The sequence below is a fragment of the Varroa destructor genome, unplaced genomic scaffold (assembly GCF_002443255.2).
Source record: "Varroa destructor unplaced genomic scaffold, Vdes_3.0 BEIS01000004.1, whole genome shotgun sequence".
In the NCBI taxonomy this organism is placed as follows: Eukaryota; Metazoa; Arthropoda; class Arachnida; order Mesostigmata; family Varroidae; genus Varroa; species Varroa destructor.
Window position 1 is genome coordinate 43259189 of NW_019211457.1, and position 18468 is coordinate 43277656.

The following is an 18468-nucleotide window of genomic DNA, read 5'->3' on the forward strand; positions in this document are numbered from 1 at the left end:
ACGAAGTGCGCTGGGATGCAAAGGAAACTTACTTTCAGATGATACTAGCCGGATTAGTTCTGATTTAAAAGAGAAACAAAGCGAAAATGAAAAGGAACATGTTTATAAAATTGCTTTATCAATTGGCCTAACGTGTTCCTGTGTCGACTCTAGGTATAACTGAGCGCCTGTTTGAAATACTCCTAGCGGGAACAGTAATGTAAGAACACAATTTAAGATCAGCTCTGTTCATTGACATTGAGTATATATCAGTATAGTGAGACAATTGTTGGGCAGGACTTGGACAAAATACTTAAGCACATATGCGATTTCTGGCTACCGGACATTTGTCGGTCGTGAGCACATACCATTGGTTGACCTAACGTAATAACACGTGTTTTTCTGTTAAATGCATTGTGTCATCGTCGCCGCTGGTGGGTGTTACATACTGATATCACCAACGCTGAATGTACGTCAGGAAGGTACTGTAATACACGAAATTGGCCACGCCATAGGATTTTATCACGAACAGTCACGCAGCGATCGAGATGAGCACATTAAAATTCTTTTTGAGAACATGAATCCCGAAATGAGCGCGCAGTTCGAAAAAGCAGACGATCAGACTTTTGGCGTGCCGTACGATCTTGGTTCGGTAATGCAATATCCACAGTGGGCCTTCAGCAAGGACATTTATGAATTGAACACCATCGTAACGCGGGATCCATTCATGCAGGGTAGCCTTGGCGGAGATGTTTTGACCTTCCGTGATATGAAGCTGGCAAATTCGATGTACAAATGCAATGGTAAGTTAAATGAATCGAGTAACCCGTACGTCCATAGCGACTAGGCATCCTTAAGATTATTTGAGCTTACTTATTATAATTATTAACTTTAATATAACGTTTGATCTTATCATATATTATTATCATTTTTGACATGCTAAACATACGAGCTGCACGTTATAACAATTTCCGATAGTAAGCAGTTGTTTACGTTAGTAAGTATTTAATTGATCGAGAAAAATAAGCAGCGAAAAAAGAGGAGAGCAACTTGTAAATTTGGTTTATGAAAAAAGCTTATATCTGCTTCGGAAGTCGCAACGCATTGTTTTATTGAAATCGTTCAATGAAAAACATGGCTGACTAATAGCCGAGCAACGGGGGCATATTTTGCCAACGCTGTATGTGGTCTGTCTAGGGACAGCCTAAGATTGATTGCCAGTCGGTTTCGACGTTAATAACAGGAAGATCTTTAGGTTAACTTAAAATCGGGTTCTTATCATCTCGTAGAGTCCCACCTATTGCTTTAAACGAAACGTACTTAATTTCGACATGTTCATGTAGTAACGAAGATGGATGCAATTACGTGGTTGAATTGTCGATACGCTGTTACTGTCTACGTTCGGCGCAAGAGCAAGTTTTTTTCCCAATTTCTGTGAGGCTATCCTTTCTGTTTTTAGAGGCACATACGGCTATATCGAATAACTAGTTATCAACCGGAAGCGATTTAAATAACCTGTAGGTCCCACCACCTTCATCTGCTTAGGTTATACCATAATTAATACTGTCGTTCTATTTTCATTCGCTTGGTACCCCTGTAACTCATCTTCAAATGGTTTAATATGATGTTATCGTGTGTGTCCTTGAATAAATGTATCTGTGTTTGTAGGTGTTTTGCAAAGATGTCACGAAATATAAACATCTCCTACTATGTGCGTATCGGTAGATATCGATGTGTAGGGGGATACAGAAGGAAGTAGGAGGTTAAGGTTCCCGTGATAGTTTGGTGGGTAACGTATTCACCTGCTAATTTTAGCGACCCGTTGTAGTTTGGGGTCGAATTCGGGTATGAAGAGACTTCACTTCGTGCTGAGAGCCAGCTGTCTGGTGGAACGCTAAATGGCAATACCAGACGAACCACAGAGGTGAAGATAAATGCTTAGCCCAAAAAGTTTGTGTGAAATAAATCCTAGGATTCGCAGACGTCGCCGTTGACTAGAATCCTAAAAACCGGCACATTCTTATTACATTTCTGGGAAATGAACACCTAGGAATAAGTATTGATCTTTTCCAGCTTCCCCATCCTTGCACTGCAAAATATCGACCTATAATAGGTTTAAGCCAGTTAATGTTGATGTCTGAGGTCTTAGAAAGGGTAGACTTCAAGACTTCTGTAAAATTATTTAACTATTTATCCAGATTAAGTCCTTGTTCAACTTTCCGATACGACGTCTACTGTGGTTATTTTTTGCAACTTAATCCAGCATAAAATCCTTGGTGCTGTTTGATACAGAGGTAGCGGTAAACGAGATAAGCGATAGGTCTAATTCAGCTCAAATCAATATGATCGAAATTGACCGCTATGGGTACTTTGATTCAGTGGTACCTAGTTTTATAGTTTCACTACTAACCTATTATTTATACGTTATTATATGTTATTATTCATCTAGTTAGTTCGTACAGCCGTATCAGACCAGATAAGATCAGTTTTTATCATCCTTGACGAAATTCTAGAATTTTTCATAGTCAATAATCTTGATCTACGTAATTATTTTCCAATGGCTGGTGACTCTTAAATTTCCCGATTGTGACTGATTATACGTAAAAATCAATTACCCCGGTGAAATAGCACGTCCATTGTAGAAGCTGCCATTTGATAAATAGAACTGCTGGCAAACTTGCAGAGCAGCTGTATTTACCAAACTGTTTACAAGGGTTCCAGTCCAGGTTAGCGCTACATTCCGACCGTCACTCAGATGCAGAACGCTAGAGAAGTTCACTCTGTGCTTAGATTATATATTTTCACCACCCGTTACTAAATGTAAAACCTGGTAAAGTATTTGAAGAACATACATGTACTGAACGCAACGCTGCTGATATTGATTGTGTTCTTGTCAGTTGGTAGCGGATGAACAAATAGGACAGTCGTATCATTTCACAAAAAAAAAATGCCGTAATTCTGTGGCTTTTTCTTTTCGATTACTATTAGTTTTATCATCGAAAAGAAGCCTGTCGTCTACAGATATATAAGCAATTATCTATAGGTACTAGTGATTTCGCATCAACTTTACATCGAAATGTGTGCATCTTGTCAATTTGAAACCTTCTAGAGGATTCTGGAAGCTTACAGGACAGGAAATTCTTTTACTCCCATTAGCTCCTATTAGTTTATAAGTTTTCAAAATCGTCGTTAATGTCATCTAGTTCGCTAGTGAGCGCAGGTCGTAGATCTACCTGCTTGTTGGCCTTAGTTCCCGCTTTTTGCTCAAGCGTCGATCTAGATCTTTCCATTTCGGATCTTATAAAACACAAGCCTATCTAAGTTCCTTGCTGCCTGTTTACTTTCGGGTATTCTTTTATGCTTAATGACGTCTATAGATGCAAGAAGAGCAAGAACTTCGCACGGCGTTCATGGATATACGCTGGTTCGTCGTGCGCCGCCCTTTCGAGTCTTCTCTGTCTGTCTGCTGCACTGTGCCACTTGGATCCCTTGCTACCCCCTTTTACGAAACTGTTTCTCGCCAGTTAGACCCCCTAGATGGTAGTCCACTTGTCCATTTTCTACTTAGAGCGAAAATAAAGAAAGCACGACATTGCCCAGCAACTAACGTCAGCCTTTCTCTCAGATTTGTCATTGCCTTCTCTGTTTGAGAGAAGCTCCTTGTATACAGAAATGACAGCAACCGCCATAGGAAACATCCTTTCCTAGAGTACCTTTTCTCGGTTGTAGTGACCGGAAGAATTTAAACGGCCAGTGAGTATGCGTCGTTCAGCTGGCCCTTAAACCAAAATCGCTTTTTAAAGCTTCCTGTTCTGCCGTCTTCCGTTCAAGTCGCGCCCAGCTCTCTTATTTGCTGGCCTACCGCCGTCTTTACCTGTTCGAATCAGGTGTCTTGGCTTCAACCCTGACCACTACTGCAACTTTCTCCAACTCGTCTTCGACGTCGCCGAGGCCGTCCACGCTTGTTCAAATTCAGCGTTCACTTACCTTTCTCAGTTAATGGTACCGAGATCGCCACTAGTGGCACCCGCTTTAACACTATTAACGTTGGTCTGAATCTACACCGAGTATTGTGCCACATTCAAAGGTCGCACAAAGCGCTCCCACAGGTCCGATCTAACACGCTCTCCTCTTCGTTGTTTGCTCCTCTTCGTCCACAGTACCCAAGCCTGCTCTTCATACAAGTCTCACCCCAGCTATGCGATGTTGTGCGCTTTCCAATACTTCACCAGCCAGATAAAGAGTGGGAGCCATTGGTGCACACGCAGATGGCAGCTGAGAAAAGCTGACACGCCAAACACAATGATAACAAATGCCAGTGCTACCCTCCCGTAGCATTGGATAGGGAGTACGAATAGCTATAAGATGGTGCGCTAATAGATTTCAGAGTGATTCTCTAGGGAAACCCGTCCAGGTTTTTAAGGGCCCAAAACTTCACCACATGAAAACATCAGAAATATTTTCTCCAAGTATGCCCAATGACCTCTGTAAGGCCGAGCAGGGTCGAGGCGCGATTTTTTCGAACAGAAGACCAAAGGAAGTGCCAACGGGAAGTTGTTCTCTGCAAATGTCGAAGGCAGCGGAGCAGACAATACTTCGTCCAGTTAGCCTAGCATTGCCATTCATTCGTTACTGGCGTGGAAGAACCGAGGCGCGGCTTTGGCAATGGCATCGAACGAAGCAAAATAGCTTCAGATAAACGAGGCAGAATGTAGAGAGAAGGAGCTGGAACGATGGAGCGGTAACCTCTTATAATATCCAACCACCACGAGCAAGCTGGGAGAAGTAATGGTAGTCTCAAGATCCCTAACCTCCTATTTTAATGGGGGACGAGTCGGCTAATACTTCCGTGCCTGGCTACCCTGCCCGCCTGCATGAAACACCAATAAAACGACAAACTGTACCATCCCCGAACGTTCTGGCTACTTCATGTTACTTCTATCGCCAGAAGATGTCTGTCACTGCTGTCATCTGCTCACTCAGTCACCACTAGAGTTTCGAGTTTTTACTAACGTATTGAAAAGGAGAATTTCAAGATAAGATGAAGCTGGTAAAGAGCATAGAAAAAGAAACGCAGGAAAAGAAAGAATGAAAGAAGCACTGAAGAAGAGGGTGAAAAAGAAATAGACCAAAAGCGTCTCGTTCCATTTGTCGCGCGTACCACAAAGCGAAAGGAAGGGAAAATGAACGGGCGGGCTGAGAGACGAAAAGAATGAAGAGCGACCAACCGAGGACTGTTGCCGTTCCCGCAGGCTGAATGCCGAGGGTGGGACAGCTGTCCTATGAAGGCGTCAGAGGCGAAAGAGCAGAAATAAAAAAGAAGCAACGTAAATGGAGAACTGAGTTTCTATATGGAGGTCAAATCTTCACTTCGGTGACGAAAGAAGATGACCGGCCACACTTTACTTGCTTTGATTTATCCTGCCACTGCCAGAGAGACCCAAACCAGACGCTGCTATCTCGATGGATTCTCCTCGCAGCTTGCTACTCCAAAACAGTACGGCGATTTCGTCTGACAAAAATCTTGACGCTGGCGCTACTCGGTACCGAACAGAGGCAATGGCTGCTCATGGAGCTGCTGGCACTGCTGAGATGGTAACGGTGGCACCATTTGAGAAGTGCAACAGTATTACGTACTCTGCTGCAGTGAAATACACAAGTGTGGCTGCCTGCTGAAGTTCTAATTTCGGGAGATGAATTCTCGTTATGCAAACAGAACAAGAGAAACAAAACGTCTTTGTTCTTTTGATTCCTAGTAGACACAAGCGCGTAAAAGACGTGTGTAACGTGGGTACTACCAAAGCGAGCAGGATACTTTAAAGGCGACACGTTAACGGCGGCTGCAGCGGTGGCCGGCAGCAGTTAGCCACTGTTGACCGTTGTATAACAAACGCGCTGACGTGAATACAATAGCAGCAGCAACCGTCGATGCACAGCAGCGGCAAGGGTAGCCTCCTGCTGCTATTGCTGCAACGGCAGCAGCCGCAAAGGAGACATGATGGTTAGGCTTATTTCGTCAAAGCATGCTTTTGCTCATTACTTTCTTCACACACACACACACCGTCCACGCAGAAACTCGCCTCCACATGGTCTTCGTAGCATCAAGCCATATATGAGCTTGCTTTAAAATAGGTAGCGTTGGTTGTTACTTAGACGTTTTCGGAACATTAATCGTAACCGGACACTCGTTGGACTCCTTTCGTTTTTTTTTTCCTGTTTTGTAGATTATGGGTCCATATAGCCACGCAGCTGTTTGTACATTAACGAAGAATCGATCACTTGCACTCGGACCGGAGCACTTACGTGAGGGGTGACAGTGATGACGCGGGCGTAAAGCGTCCCTCTACGTCTTATTACAACGGAAAGACGTACGGATGGTGTAAGCGTTACAGTACTGCAAGTGTAAAAGAGATCTCTGAGACAGATATATCGGATGGCAGATGGCCAGCTATATTGGACAATCACGACTCATGCGATCAGTCTGCCCTTGTCAATAGCATATTCGCATGTAGCAATTTTGATTGTAAATCGATGCTATACGAAGTTCGATGCGTGATGATTACTCGGTCCACATTATAGATCTTCCTCTTTGATAAATATTACTTCGTGAGTTTTACGACTTCCGCTGAGGTGAAAAAAACTATTGTTACATTCTGTTTGTGCGGGACACTAAAAATTGCGAACTTCCGGGTTTATCAAAAATATTAGACAGACAACTGGCAGGAGACGATGTACGTCTTCCACAGTGGGTTGGTTATACGATCAACATAATTACCGCATGATTATAATAAAAAGAGCTTGGGTTCGCAGTGGCAACGGTCGTCAATGGAGACGAAACAGCTATACGATTTAACACCATGGGCTCGCTGCTTTATTCAAAACTGAGTGGAATAAGACTCCGTTTAATATCAATTCAACGACAATGATTCGTATATAACTCTGAATAGTTATTTCTAAAGAGGATGACACGATCACAGTAACCCAGAAGCGGAATTTAAAACTACATCCTCATGGCTTCTGGTCCTTTCAGCACTGACAAAACATTACCTTCTTCAGATAGTTGTAGTCATTTATAGTTTATATTGAGTAGTACTCTCAGGAAGATGATAGCCAAACAATCTCTATTACCTGAATTTTCAGCTTGTCAGCGCGATCCATCAGGATGAAGAAATCTCAAAAAAAACGTAAGCTGAAAAGGCCGTCGTGCTTCACTGATAACAGACCCTTTCTCGTTGCCTATAACCTTCGCTAGGTTTCTTGCCTTTTCAGGTCCATGGTGAGCTTACAGAAGCCATGAAGTTTTGTACGTTTATAGCTACAATGGTCTTGTACCTTTTCCTTTTGTCAACGACTATATTGGCTATAGCGGCAACTGTGAAGAACAACTGGGTAAAATCTCTTAATGCAGCTTTAGACCAAGTCTCTCTTTAAACCTAATCAGATTACTGCCCACGTCGAAGTGCACCAGAAATCAGTTACTTACAATACGTCCATTTTGGGCGCACAATCTGCTTTTTGAGAAATTATTTATAGCAATTCTTATTATAGGAATTCTAGCAACCGGTAGAAAATTTTTTTGCGGTATCTATTTTTCCTCAAGGACAAAAAACCAACTGTGAAGCAGTTATACCTGTGATCTGTCCTTTGTTGGAGCACAACGTTACAGCAAGAACGGTTGCCTCTAAAACAGGTTTTACCGTGTTTGAAAAAGTCTTACCAATTCTGAGCAGAGTTCACCCAAAGAATATTTTTTCGGTTGGTCCTAGGTTTCTCATTTATGGTCAATTCCAATCTAAAAACTGCAAGGAATATATTACACAGTTGCCATTAGCGGTTGTGGAGTATATGTTTTAATACTATATTTAGCAATTATTGAAGGTCCATAATTATCCATTCCTTGTTGAAGCTTATGCGATGCTATTACGCTACTCGTGCCAGTATACTTGATTGGCCGACGGTCTAGGGCAGTCCAACACTGATAGAGCCAACGCGTTGCTAAAAAACTTCTATTTTTCCCTTTTATCTAAACAGACGGAACAGCGCATTTCTAGTTAGAAAAGGAAGACAGTGTTAAGGTCAGCTGAAAATCCAGTTCAATTAAGAACCAGCAATGTAGACATTTCGCAAGCTAGATGTTTTTAGAAAGTATATGTATACACGGGTATACACGCTTATACACGATATCTTAGCAGAGGGAACGTAACCCTCCCTACACCGACAAGTCCACGACCAGAGGCCGCTATTGCCAATAGCTTAAAAACCGCCGCAGCCAGACTCCGCTCAGTTTACCCGCCCGGGCCGCACCCACGTCCGCCCGCTGTCGTCGCTCGTTTTTGCTTTCCTCTCGTTTAAGCGCAGCCGCTTCACATTCGGTCGGCTTCTTGCTTTTTTGATACTACTTCGTCTCTTAACGCTCTCCATGTCTTCCCCCGCCCTCTCGCGTTCATTCCTTAGCGTTTCTTCTATCGCCATTACCCTTTTCTAACGCTCGCCCGCCCTTGATCCATAGGTTCTTCCCTCTTTTTGTTATTCCTTTCCTGCGCTAGATCGTGGAAAGAGAAATCTGCATCTTATTACTGGCAGCCACAGGAGCATGCGATTCTTAGGAACCTCACCACCCAGCCCGCTCTGAACGTACTTCTGTCCTTATGCTACCCTACGTCTTTCGGATCTTTGTCGAGCCCTGTAACCTAACCGGCCTGGCCGACAATGTACTCCTAGCAGCCTTCCTACATACCAACAGATCGCGAAGTGCGACAGGACGCGGTTCCCTTTTCCTGAGACATTCTTACAGCGAAGGTTGAAGCACAGCAGGCAAAACGCAGTTGTGACTAGCCAAGCGCCTGGTTGTACTATCCTCCTGTTCCTCTTTGTCGTCATCGTCGTCGTTGTTGTCCTTTTCTCTCCATTAGTCGTCTCACCCTGGAGTCGCTTCCTTGTTTATTGGCCCTCCTCACAATCAATTTAAAATTCAATTCCGGACAGCTCTAGCTAAATCCTGTCCGCGCCAGCTCGTCAATAATGCCCAAGATGTGTAAGGACTAGGGCAAACGATGCTGTGAGCTTCTCAGGAGCACCAACTGCAGGAGAAGCAGCAGCAACAAAAACAGTAACAACTTACGACTCGAATGAACGAAGCGAGGTTAAGCTAAGGTCTTGTCTTAGAGCATGTTTTGTGGACCGTTTAGAAAGCCAGCTGGAAGAAATGGGGTAGTTCAAAGTACGGAATGCCAATAGCTACCACCCCCCTGGTCCTACTAAGTTAATACCGGGCCAACGTTTCTGAGTAAAATGCTTTTATTCATGAAGCCGCTCAGCTCTAGGTGGATAAAGCCGTTTAGGCCTGCTACTTCCACGTAGCAACATTCCCATCGGCCAGCTCTCTCTACGGTTCCTTTTTGCTCACTATGTTATCAAGGAATTAACCATCCCACAAGTGCCATGTGACATCACCTCTCCATCAACGGTCCCGGTTTAAACTCTTGTATCCAGAGCAGTGGCCTTTTGTGGTGGTCCTTTACACAAGGTTGTGTAAGTGTGGCCTCGCAAATTTGCATATGTAGCCAGCACAGCTCGCTAGACAGTTCACTTAACAAGGACATGGCATTGGTTCATCACCCCGCCGTCTCAGTGACTGTAACAGAATGCTTGCAGGAAGAGCATCTTCGTTGATAACGACAAAACATTTTCGAGGGGAGTCTTTACTTAAGTGATAGTGTTTTCTAGGTTTAGCGTAGTACGCAACTGAAAGAGAAGACGAAGAAGAAAAATGCAAAATGTATGTAATAGTATAATAGAATAACACTGCTAGGTTTAATTAAAGCTGTTCCATTTAGTCGACGATTAAAAGAACATCGGCTCGTTTACTTAAACGTGTATGTATTATGTGAATTACTTTTTTCAAAACAATTTAACCTTTTAGAACCCATATTCTACAAACAGTGACAGTATTTCTAATACCACACTATTTCGTAGGAGCCATCATTTCGTTTTATCGTTCTGACATGATGGCTACGACTTTTTTTTTTTTTTTAACTAAACTTTAACGAGCAGTGTACGGTCAGGGCCAGTTTTTTGGGGGTGTGTGAAGCATGATGAATCAATCAATGCATGCGAGTACAGGGCTGAACGATCGAAACGGGTACCCCGAAAGGCAAAAGTTCCGACGTTAAGCACGATTAAAAGTTAAGAGTTAACGACTTCTCAAAATATCTCCAATTCGTTAAATCATATTGTTGTCAACGGACAACTTGCTTTGTGCCTTCTATGAACGAATCCGAATAAGGCTTCGCGGTCGAATTAGTTTACGTGCGGTACCAATAAGTTGGACGCTTTCCTGTGTAACTTTGGAGCTCTCGTATTTTTCGTGACGCCCATTTGGTTGAATCGAATCCACTCTCTACAGACGTGTGTAAGGTATAGAAGACTATGAAACGCATTAAATCGAAAATACTAGATTGTCCTTGATTAAAAAAACATAGAGCTTACGATTATGGGGTAGCTTTCTACGAAACGATTGGAACTCTGCTCCCTGTGGTACACGGATGTAAATATGCGGCCAAAACTATATTTGTTTGATTTACCGCGGGTAGAAGTTGATAGCCGTGATCCCAGCTAAAATCAAGTAACACGCTGAAGGAAACAAAGCGTAAAATAGTTAAATATAAGGGGCGTCAATAATTGAATTGCGGTCCCTATTATATAAATGACCCATCCCTAAAAGTCCAGAATACAGACGTATGCTTATTTTCAATCTGTTTGGGGATATAAGTATCTTCAGATCTGTGCGCAATATCCGCGGAAGACGCAGAGGTAAAATTTTCCAAGTGGTCAGGTAAATACTAAGCTTACATACTAGTTTAAACAATATGAGCTTAAATAGTCACGCACTGTGAATCGTCTCTCTGTTAGATCGCTTCGAATGGCGCGATAGAATACATTGGTAAACGAGAAGCCTAATCTCTCAAGAGTCTTGAGTGCGATCAATCTTTAGTTAAAGAGCGTTTTGCGCGCAATGACCCCTCTGTATCCGTAAGGTAGTACTCATTTTATCTCCTGAAATAACAATGAAGCTCGTGTGAGTACTCGTTGCAAAGTAACTCGTGTAGATATTCTTCTTCAATTAATGGCGAGGTGTATCGACGTTTGCTCGCCTGCTCAAATTGCTCGCAACCATTTGTATCTAATTAAAATATGGACAAACATTGTTACGCTCGAAATCTTGGCCGATTGTACCTTTTGGATAGAACAGGTTGAAACGAAGATTGCCGTCATGAAATCATAGCTACCTTGTCAAAATGTGGACACGTTATTGCCTTGATTCCTAGTAACCCATTGTTTCAGATGTGTATCCACACTATACGATTTGTAAGACATAGATTTTACGATGAAGGTCATAGAGCGCTAGCAGGCAAAACATGACGCCTAGCAATAAAGGAGTCACAGACCCTTCAAACCATAGATTTGATTGGTCCGACTAATATCGCCCTCTGAGACGAAAGATCATTGCTTTTACCTAGCTTGCGAACCCGTCCATATTTAGCCTCGAATGAATCTAACATTTCCTACAATGGGGAGGGTAATTAGTAATTGTTTAGGAAGTGGAGGGGGCAATTTATTTGCCTACACAAATTAGTGACCTATAAAATCGAACAGTATATTTATTTCAAATACGCTACATATACTCAACTATATAATAGATGTTATTTTTCAAACAGTAAGTCAAAAAAAGCATTGCGCCATGTTGTTTTTTGTATGAGTGAATCTGCACGGGGCTAGAAGAATTAGCTGGCGTTCCTTTCAGCGTTCGAGTCTTTGTCATCCCAACGAAGCTGCGTTTTCTCATGCACTACATATGTTCACTAAAGGTACGACTATCACGATTGCGGTATAGATATGAATAATATAACAACATATGTAACAAGTAACAGCTTTACAGATATGGCCGCCGTCGATATTCACTCATATTTGCGCTGTTTCCCTATAGTTCGATCCTACCGTTAACCATATGAAACGACGAGGTTGGCCGCCCTGCACCCCACTGACCAAACAGCTGAATGTAGACGTTTACTATGAAGTAAGCCTACCTACTGAAGTAAGTATACCTTCCCTGTAGCGCCTTCGTGCTTATGTGATGCCGTTTGACGCACGCTCTGTGTGTCATTGTATGTGGATCGGTTCGCGTGCTATTTGTGTATGAATACACGGTCTCGAAAAGGCATCGGAAAGCAAAAATGGAAGGGGGGTACCCACAACCACAGATGCATTCTGGTGACTGCGAAACGTACATTTCACAGTTTCGCCTACTCTTGCTATTTCACACAATTCAGCTCTGGCCGAAATAATTCGTCTAGTCATATTCTATTCATAGACGACATAAATTGTTGGCCGATGCCGTTATTTATGAATTATGAGTCTAGCTGCTCGCACAGGTTTCTATCGTGTTCGGAGAAGGTCACAGCGTTAACACCTTGGTGCGCTGACTGGCAAAGGCGCCAAGTATAATGAGGGTGCGTGCTACCCGCTTCGTTCTTTTGACTCAGATATACTTATCGGAACTTACTGGCGTCAAAATATACAGATGCAACGTATACTTACCACCAGAAGTATTTTCTGAACGCTAAAGTAGGGGTACGTGACTCAAATGAAAAAAACCGTTCCCTTGTGGCTCATTCCTAAATCTGTAGTTTAACGAAAAAAGGGGTGGTTCAACGAAATTTTTACGTGTGCTAAAAAAGTGGCTTCTGGCGGTCATGTTTGTTCGATATAAGTGCTACTCAACTCAATTTTAATTTCTACGAAGAATTTAAGCTACTTACTAATCATTTTCAAAGCATTCCTTCTTTAACCGATCGAGATTGGAAGGCGTAATCTTGCTAAGCTATCGTTCTTTCAACGGTACCGACTTTGAGCGGACACCAGGCCAAAACGACTAAAAAAGCACTAAAGAAAAAAATACTAACTTTTGGAACTTACCTGCATTACCCGATTAGTAATCGAACTTCAAAGAGGACTTTTAGGGAAAGCTTGCGTGTATGTATTCTCGAGTTCTTCAAACACAGTCCCTACTATGAATTTGTTAGTTTGCAATACGGCACCTTCCTCGAATTTTTAAAAACCCGCGCGAGAGATCTGGCAAGAACGTATGTCGTAGACTTTGGATAGAAAAAGTAAACTTTCTAATTATGGTGGGGTTTATCCAGCGCTAAGATATTGGACGATAGCTGCTCTTCATTAAAATTTCTCGAACGACGTATTAGTGTTCGGTGTAACAGGGCCTACAACTTGACCCTTAACGCGCTCAAAAACACCTTCATAAATACAACAATCTACCAAGTACGGTGTTTTATTGAAAAAATAGAGCGCTACGCATAACGAAACGTTGCACTTGTTGTTATGCATTTTTGTTATACAATGTTGTTATACATTACAGCTGCAATTACGTTGTCCATAGTTCTATAGGACGTCATGCGACGTAATTTTACGTCCGATTACGTGAGTTAATTAAGTGCTTTGAAGAGCTGTGTAGTTGAAAAGGTTTCGTTCAAGCTAATTATGCCCGATTCTGTATGAGAGAATCGCGACAAGCTTGAAAACATGCTATACACATTGGTCCAGCAAAAATAGTTACTGTTTTAAATATGTTCGCTGTCAGTACATCTAACGCATGGGAAGTTCCGTCTAGATGATTGGGTATTCTGGCAAAGTTGCCCGCAGACGAACTGCGATCATAAGAAGCAGGCCTATTTTGGACTAGATTAACGTGCTTATTTACTGGCTACGATGTAGACAAGTAGATGGGAAAAAAAAATTAACGAGATTCATTGAAACGCTTCGAACACTGCAGCGCAGTACAGCCTCTTAATACTTATAATATATTTATTAGTTGTGCATAAATTCAAGTTAGATTAGATCTAACTTACGACCTATTAAATAATGCACTGCTTATTATTTATTTATTACTGCCTTATTGTTGCTATCAACTGTACGTTTCGGATATAACCAAATTGGCTCTATCTGAAAATAGAACGATTCCTTTTATGTTTAGTAGGATTCATTATCAGCTTTTTCTCTCTTGTTTACGTAGACACGCTCACAGACGTATTCGTTCGTTTCTACCATTATGTGCTACACAGACAATTGTCATGACACCGAAGATAGATGAAAGACATCACTAAGGACGCACTGCTTTCCAGCTACGTGCTGTCATCCCAGCGGCGTATCACTGTTCCGCCGTATGACAAAGTGCCTTTTTTAATACGACTATTAGAATATGGATATTACGCTAGACTGAACAGCAAACAAGTGTCAAAGTAGGGCATCGACTGGGTGTCTGATCTCTATTAAATTGAATTTTTTTTATGTATTACAGAAGGATGCACAAATAAGAATAGTATTCAGTGCCAAAATGGCGGTTTTATATTCGCGCGTCATGGAGAGCTTACGGAATGCAACTGTATTTGTCCGCCGAATACAGCGGGTGATTTATGCGAAACTATCATACGCCCTTCCTATTATGGTAAGTTATTTAGTAACGATACTATGATATAACGATACTACAGTCAGTTTGTTATCTATGGTAACGCTTAAATCCTGAACATACTTTGGCCTTTAATAGTATTAAATACATTTGATAGGTTCAACCTTTAGAACAAATGACTGTTGGGAGTCAATTAAAGAATACCGATAACAGTAAATCTTGATTTTCTAGACAAGAGCACAAATTTACCATTTCCTTTTACCTCTTCTAATTCTGTTGTTCTTTTATAAACGAGTCCATGGAAATGTCAATGGTGATATGTGCCCGTGATTCAAATGTATTCCAACGTATATATTCCATGAACTCTCTTCTCAGTCCGTTTAAGTAGTAATCGATGACATTGGATTTTGTGCTAAACAAGCGAAACAACCTCGTGAAGAAAGCCACGTCCTTATCCTATCTAGTTCACTATGATGTATGCATGTCTATCATTCATTTGCTTTAGGGATATTGTTGTACGTGCGCCACGGAACCTAGCTTATCTAGAAGAGGCACAACAACCTCGCGCATATTGCAGGCTATCTCGATCACCGACTTCTATAAAATGAATAAATCTGTAAAATAATGTTATATTCATGAGCCCAATGTCCACGAGCAGCAGTAGATATGAAAGTTAAACAGCACTTAAAAACAGTCACTAGTTAAAAACGTTTTCTAGAGCGAGAATCGGCCTAATGGGGAGTGGGAGTACACGATAGAGTTCTGTCGCGCTAATTTCATCAACGAAAAACTGTCAGCCAGACCCCCGTTTGGCCCTTGTCGTTGTCTCAATTAACGTCGTTCGTTGTGTACCCCATCACTCAGTCCTGTCTGTCACGCTGGAAAGTCTACGGAGTTCGCTTGCATAAAAGCGTTTGTCTTCTTTATTCATTCTATACGTTGTTGCTGTCGTCGATTATCTGAGCATGTTGTTGGCAGCGTTGTTTACGCTGTTCGTCAGAGCTGCAAGTCCTTCAAATTGCACCAGCCGTTTAATCTTTGTGTATGCGGCGACGGCTACGCCATCCACTAATGATTGTTCCGAGCCCAAAATACGATAAAGCGCAAACGGAAAAAGTTGGATAAGATACAAAGGAGACAACGAAGAAAGGCGGTCGGTTTCAACAGGAACAGTGTTTTTCGGGAACTTCCCTCGTTGTCTATACGGCAGCCAGCTTCGTAATGCACCTTCTGCGCCTTCTAACACCATCACATTCGCTTTGTTTGATTTACTCTACACAAACCTGGCCGCCAGATGTCCTCTAGCGACGCTTGCGCCGCTGAGTCCAAGCGCTGTATATGGCCAGCTAGCCTATTTTATACACTGAAAAGTCCCCACAGCGCCCCACTATGTCCACTACTCGGCGGCACTCTTTACAGGCTGTCCTAGTTCACCTACACAGCCGTGTTCCATCTTTACATTGTTGACATTTTATTTATTGTTCCGCCTTGCACTACCTTCTTCACTGTACACCTTCCTTTGAAAGCATCCCATGCACTTAACCCAAAAGCCCTTCCGAGCCCCTCGCCTATTCCTCCTCAAAGCCACCGATCTGTACGTACTAGCTTAACATCTCGATCGTCGATGGGTCACAGGGTTGACTTTAGCTGCTCGAGAGCACAAAAAACGGCCATTAAGCAGCTGCCACGACGGTCGTCATAGCGATAATCAAACTTGAAGCCGGAGACTACAAGTACATTCTGGTGGTACCGGCCAACGGGCGGTCGTTCAGCTATGGACGTTGGCTATTTTGCGTGAATTGCTTGTTGTTGTATCTCTTCGAACCACTTTTTTAAATAATTCTTGTAAATAGAAAGCTTCCTAAAATACAGGGTAAGAACTCGATATCTAATGCTTGCAAGAGATGAAATTCCAGTCAGTCAAATAAGTCATGTTTCGCGCTATCCACTACTTACTGGCTCGTTACTTACACAAAAGAAGTTAGCGTTGTCATGTCAAAACGAAGCTGGTTGACAAAATATCGGTCAGGCGACAGTGAGACGTCGTGAGGAGCGTGTTTGGTAAATTGTTTGTCCTCTCTCCGCTTCATACGGTAAGTTGATGACCTTGAAAAACTTGATGTATAGGAGAAAGCTCAGTTCTTGATGCTGCCACATGGTGACATGGCGAGATCAGTTGAGCTGCCAAAAATCTCTGCTTTATGATGGCTGGTAATTGCAGTCTACAGTTTTAGCGTAATTTTTTGTCCCATTATTACGACGTGGCGCCGTCTATACAGATAAACATGGAACCTGACGTAAACGTTTCGATGTTAATCTCGCCAGTTGTGTAGATTACAACGTAACACACAGGTATCAAAAACAATACCCCCAGGGCGCCTGCTACACACGAACGTAAGGCTGAAATTTGTGTCGATACAGTTGATAACGTTACTATTTTACAGAATTTTACAGAAATACTACAGACTTTTTTTTTCGATTGGCCTCTTTGTTATCACTAGCCGAGCTTCGTTGAAATATCGAACCATATCATCAGTGAAACGGCTCTTTACTGCGAGTATCTAATTCTCATTAATAATGAATAAGATAAAAAAACATTGTCAGATAAGAGAAATTTATTTAATTAGACGAATTCAAATAAATGCATAGACATACTGAACGCTTAGAGCCCAAAAAAGTTTGTTATTTAGTTTAACGGGCTTTGTATGCGCACTCTTGTCACCCTGATCTTTTTAAGCATCCTTATCCCCCCTTTATCTGGCCTAGCATTTTATAGGGGAGTCGAAGGCCCTGCTAAGAAACCAAGATGCTCTGCTTGGCAATATTCCCTCCAGCGATGGCCAGTGACGCCATAAACAACTTGAGCCTGAAAGCGAGGGCTTTCGTTCGAGGGTCTCGTTAGCGTTCATTGCTCTGAAAATGGTGGTCCTGATGGTCCTGGTATCCTGCAGATGAAGTCAACAGGCCGCATTCATTCTCTAATTCCCAGAATTGAACTACGTCCCCAACAGAAACCGGTACGGCATGCGGGAGCGCCTAGTAAGCAACGGCGCTTGTCACGAACGATCCGGCTTTGGCATAGGAATTATGTAGACGGTTTTAATTTGATATGTGTCAAGCGATTTGTCTTTAAGGCTTTGGTCTGCAACTAACGACAACGCTTGGTTGTCGTTACCCAAAGAGTCACCTCACGACGCTAATTCGAACTAGCAGGTCGATGGCTCTGTGTTGTAACAAAAATTACCGGTTTCTGAGAGAAGAAAATAACCTTTTCTTACACAAGTATAATTCGAAGTCAATTTATTGGTAACATAGCTTTAATTCCGTCTAGGTTGTAGGTTCACATAGAAGCAATCACTGATGCTTTAAGACCGAGCCAACCCTCTTGATTCCGTGGTTCGGCCTTTTCAGGTGGCCATCTCTTCTCTACTCAGCTCCCGTACGCTAAAGAATGCTGTCAGTAAAATGTGCTTCACTGACATTGCTCACAACGCAGTCAATCAACACTAAGGGATGCATTGCTTGCTCTTCTCCTGGTTGAAAAAAGCCCATAGATTCTGCGCTTTTCTGTACTAGAAACACTTTTTCTTCCCATCGGTAGAAGCCAGTAATTGACACAGTAAGCATGCTACTATACGCAGCGGGCTACGTAAATGTAGACCTAGATCGCTAAGCTGACGGATCCTTATACACACTTATAATCAAGCTAGGTTCCTCTTCCTTCGGCCGGAATCTGTAGTGAACGAGGGAGCAGACTCCTACAACAGATCTCTTCGTTCTTGTGCGGTACTTGCTGCTGGTACTGGATCTGTCGTTTTCTGCCGTCAGCCTTTATCCCTCTGCTGCTACTCTACTTGCAGCACGTTTGCCTGGAACTTGCATACAGAACGGGCAGGCTGACCTACGACACAATAAGAAGAACAATGTCCTGTTTTTGAGACCGGTGTCGCTATTGCGAAACGTTGCGCAAAGTCCTCAACGAGGCAGATAATTATCCACACATATATATA

At 42.5% G+C, this 18468-nt stretch overlaps 1 protein-coding gene and 1 long non-coding RNA gene across 9 annotated transcripts in view; one reads left to right on the forward strand and one right to left on the reverse strand.

The window, feature by feature from the left end:
* LOC111250350 (blastula protease 10-like) overlaps positions 1-18468 on the forward strand; it is a 92653-nt gene that overhangs the window by 33384 nt on the left and 40801 nt on the right. For all 8 annotated transcript variants that reach the window (XR_015326124.1, XR_002673318.2, XR_002673309.2 and 5 more), the window contains exons 6-7: positions 458-782; positions 14351-14497. Coding sequence is in view for 2 of the 8 variants with exons in the window: in XM_022805467.2 (XP_022661202.1) it covers positions 458-782; positions 14351-14497 (472 nt within the window). In the remaining 6 variants the exon portion in view is untranslated. The remainder of the gene's footprint in view (positions 1-457; positions 783-14350; positions 14498-18468) is intronic.
* LOC147756245 (uncharacterized) lies at positions 9195-11030 on the reverse strand. Its single transcript, XR_015326136.1, has 3 exons — positions 10870-11030; positions 10468-10611; positions 9195-9723 (listed from the first exon to the last, which is right to left on the reverse strand). It is a non-coding gene; the product is annotated as an uncharacterized LOC147756245 (long non-coding RNA).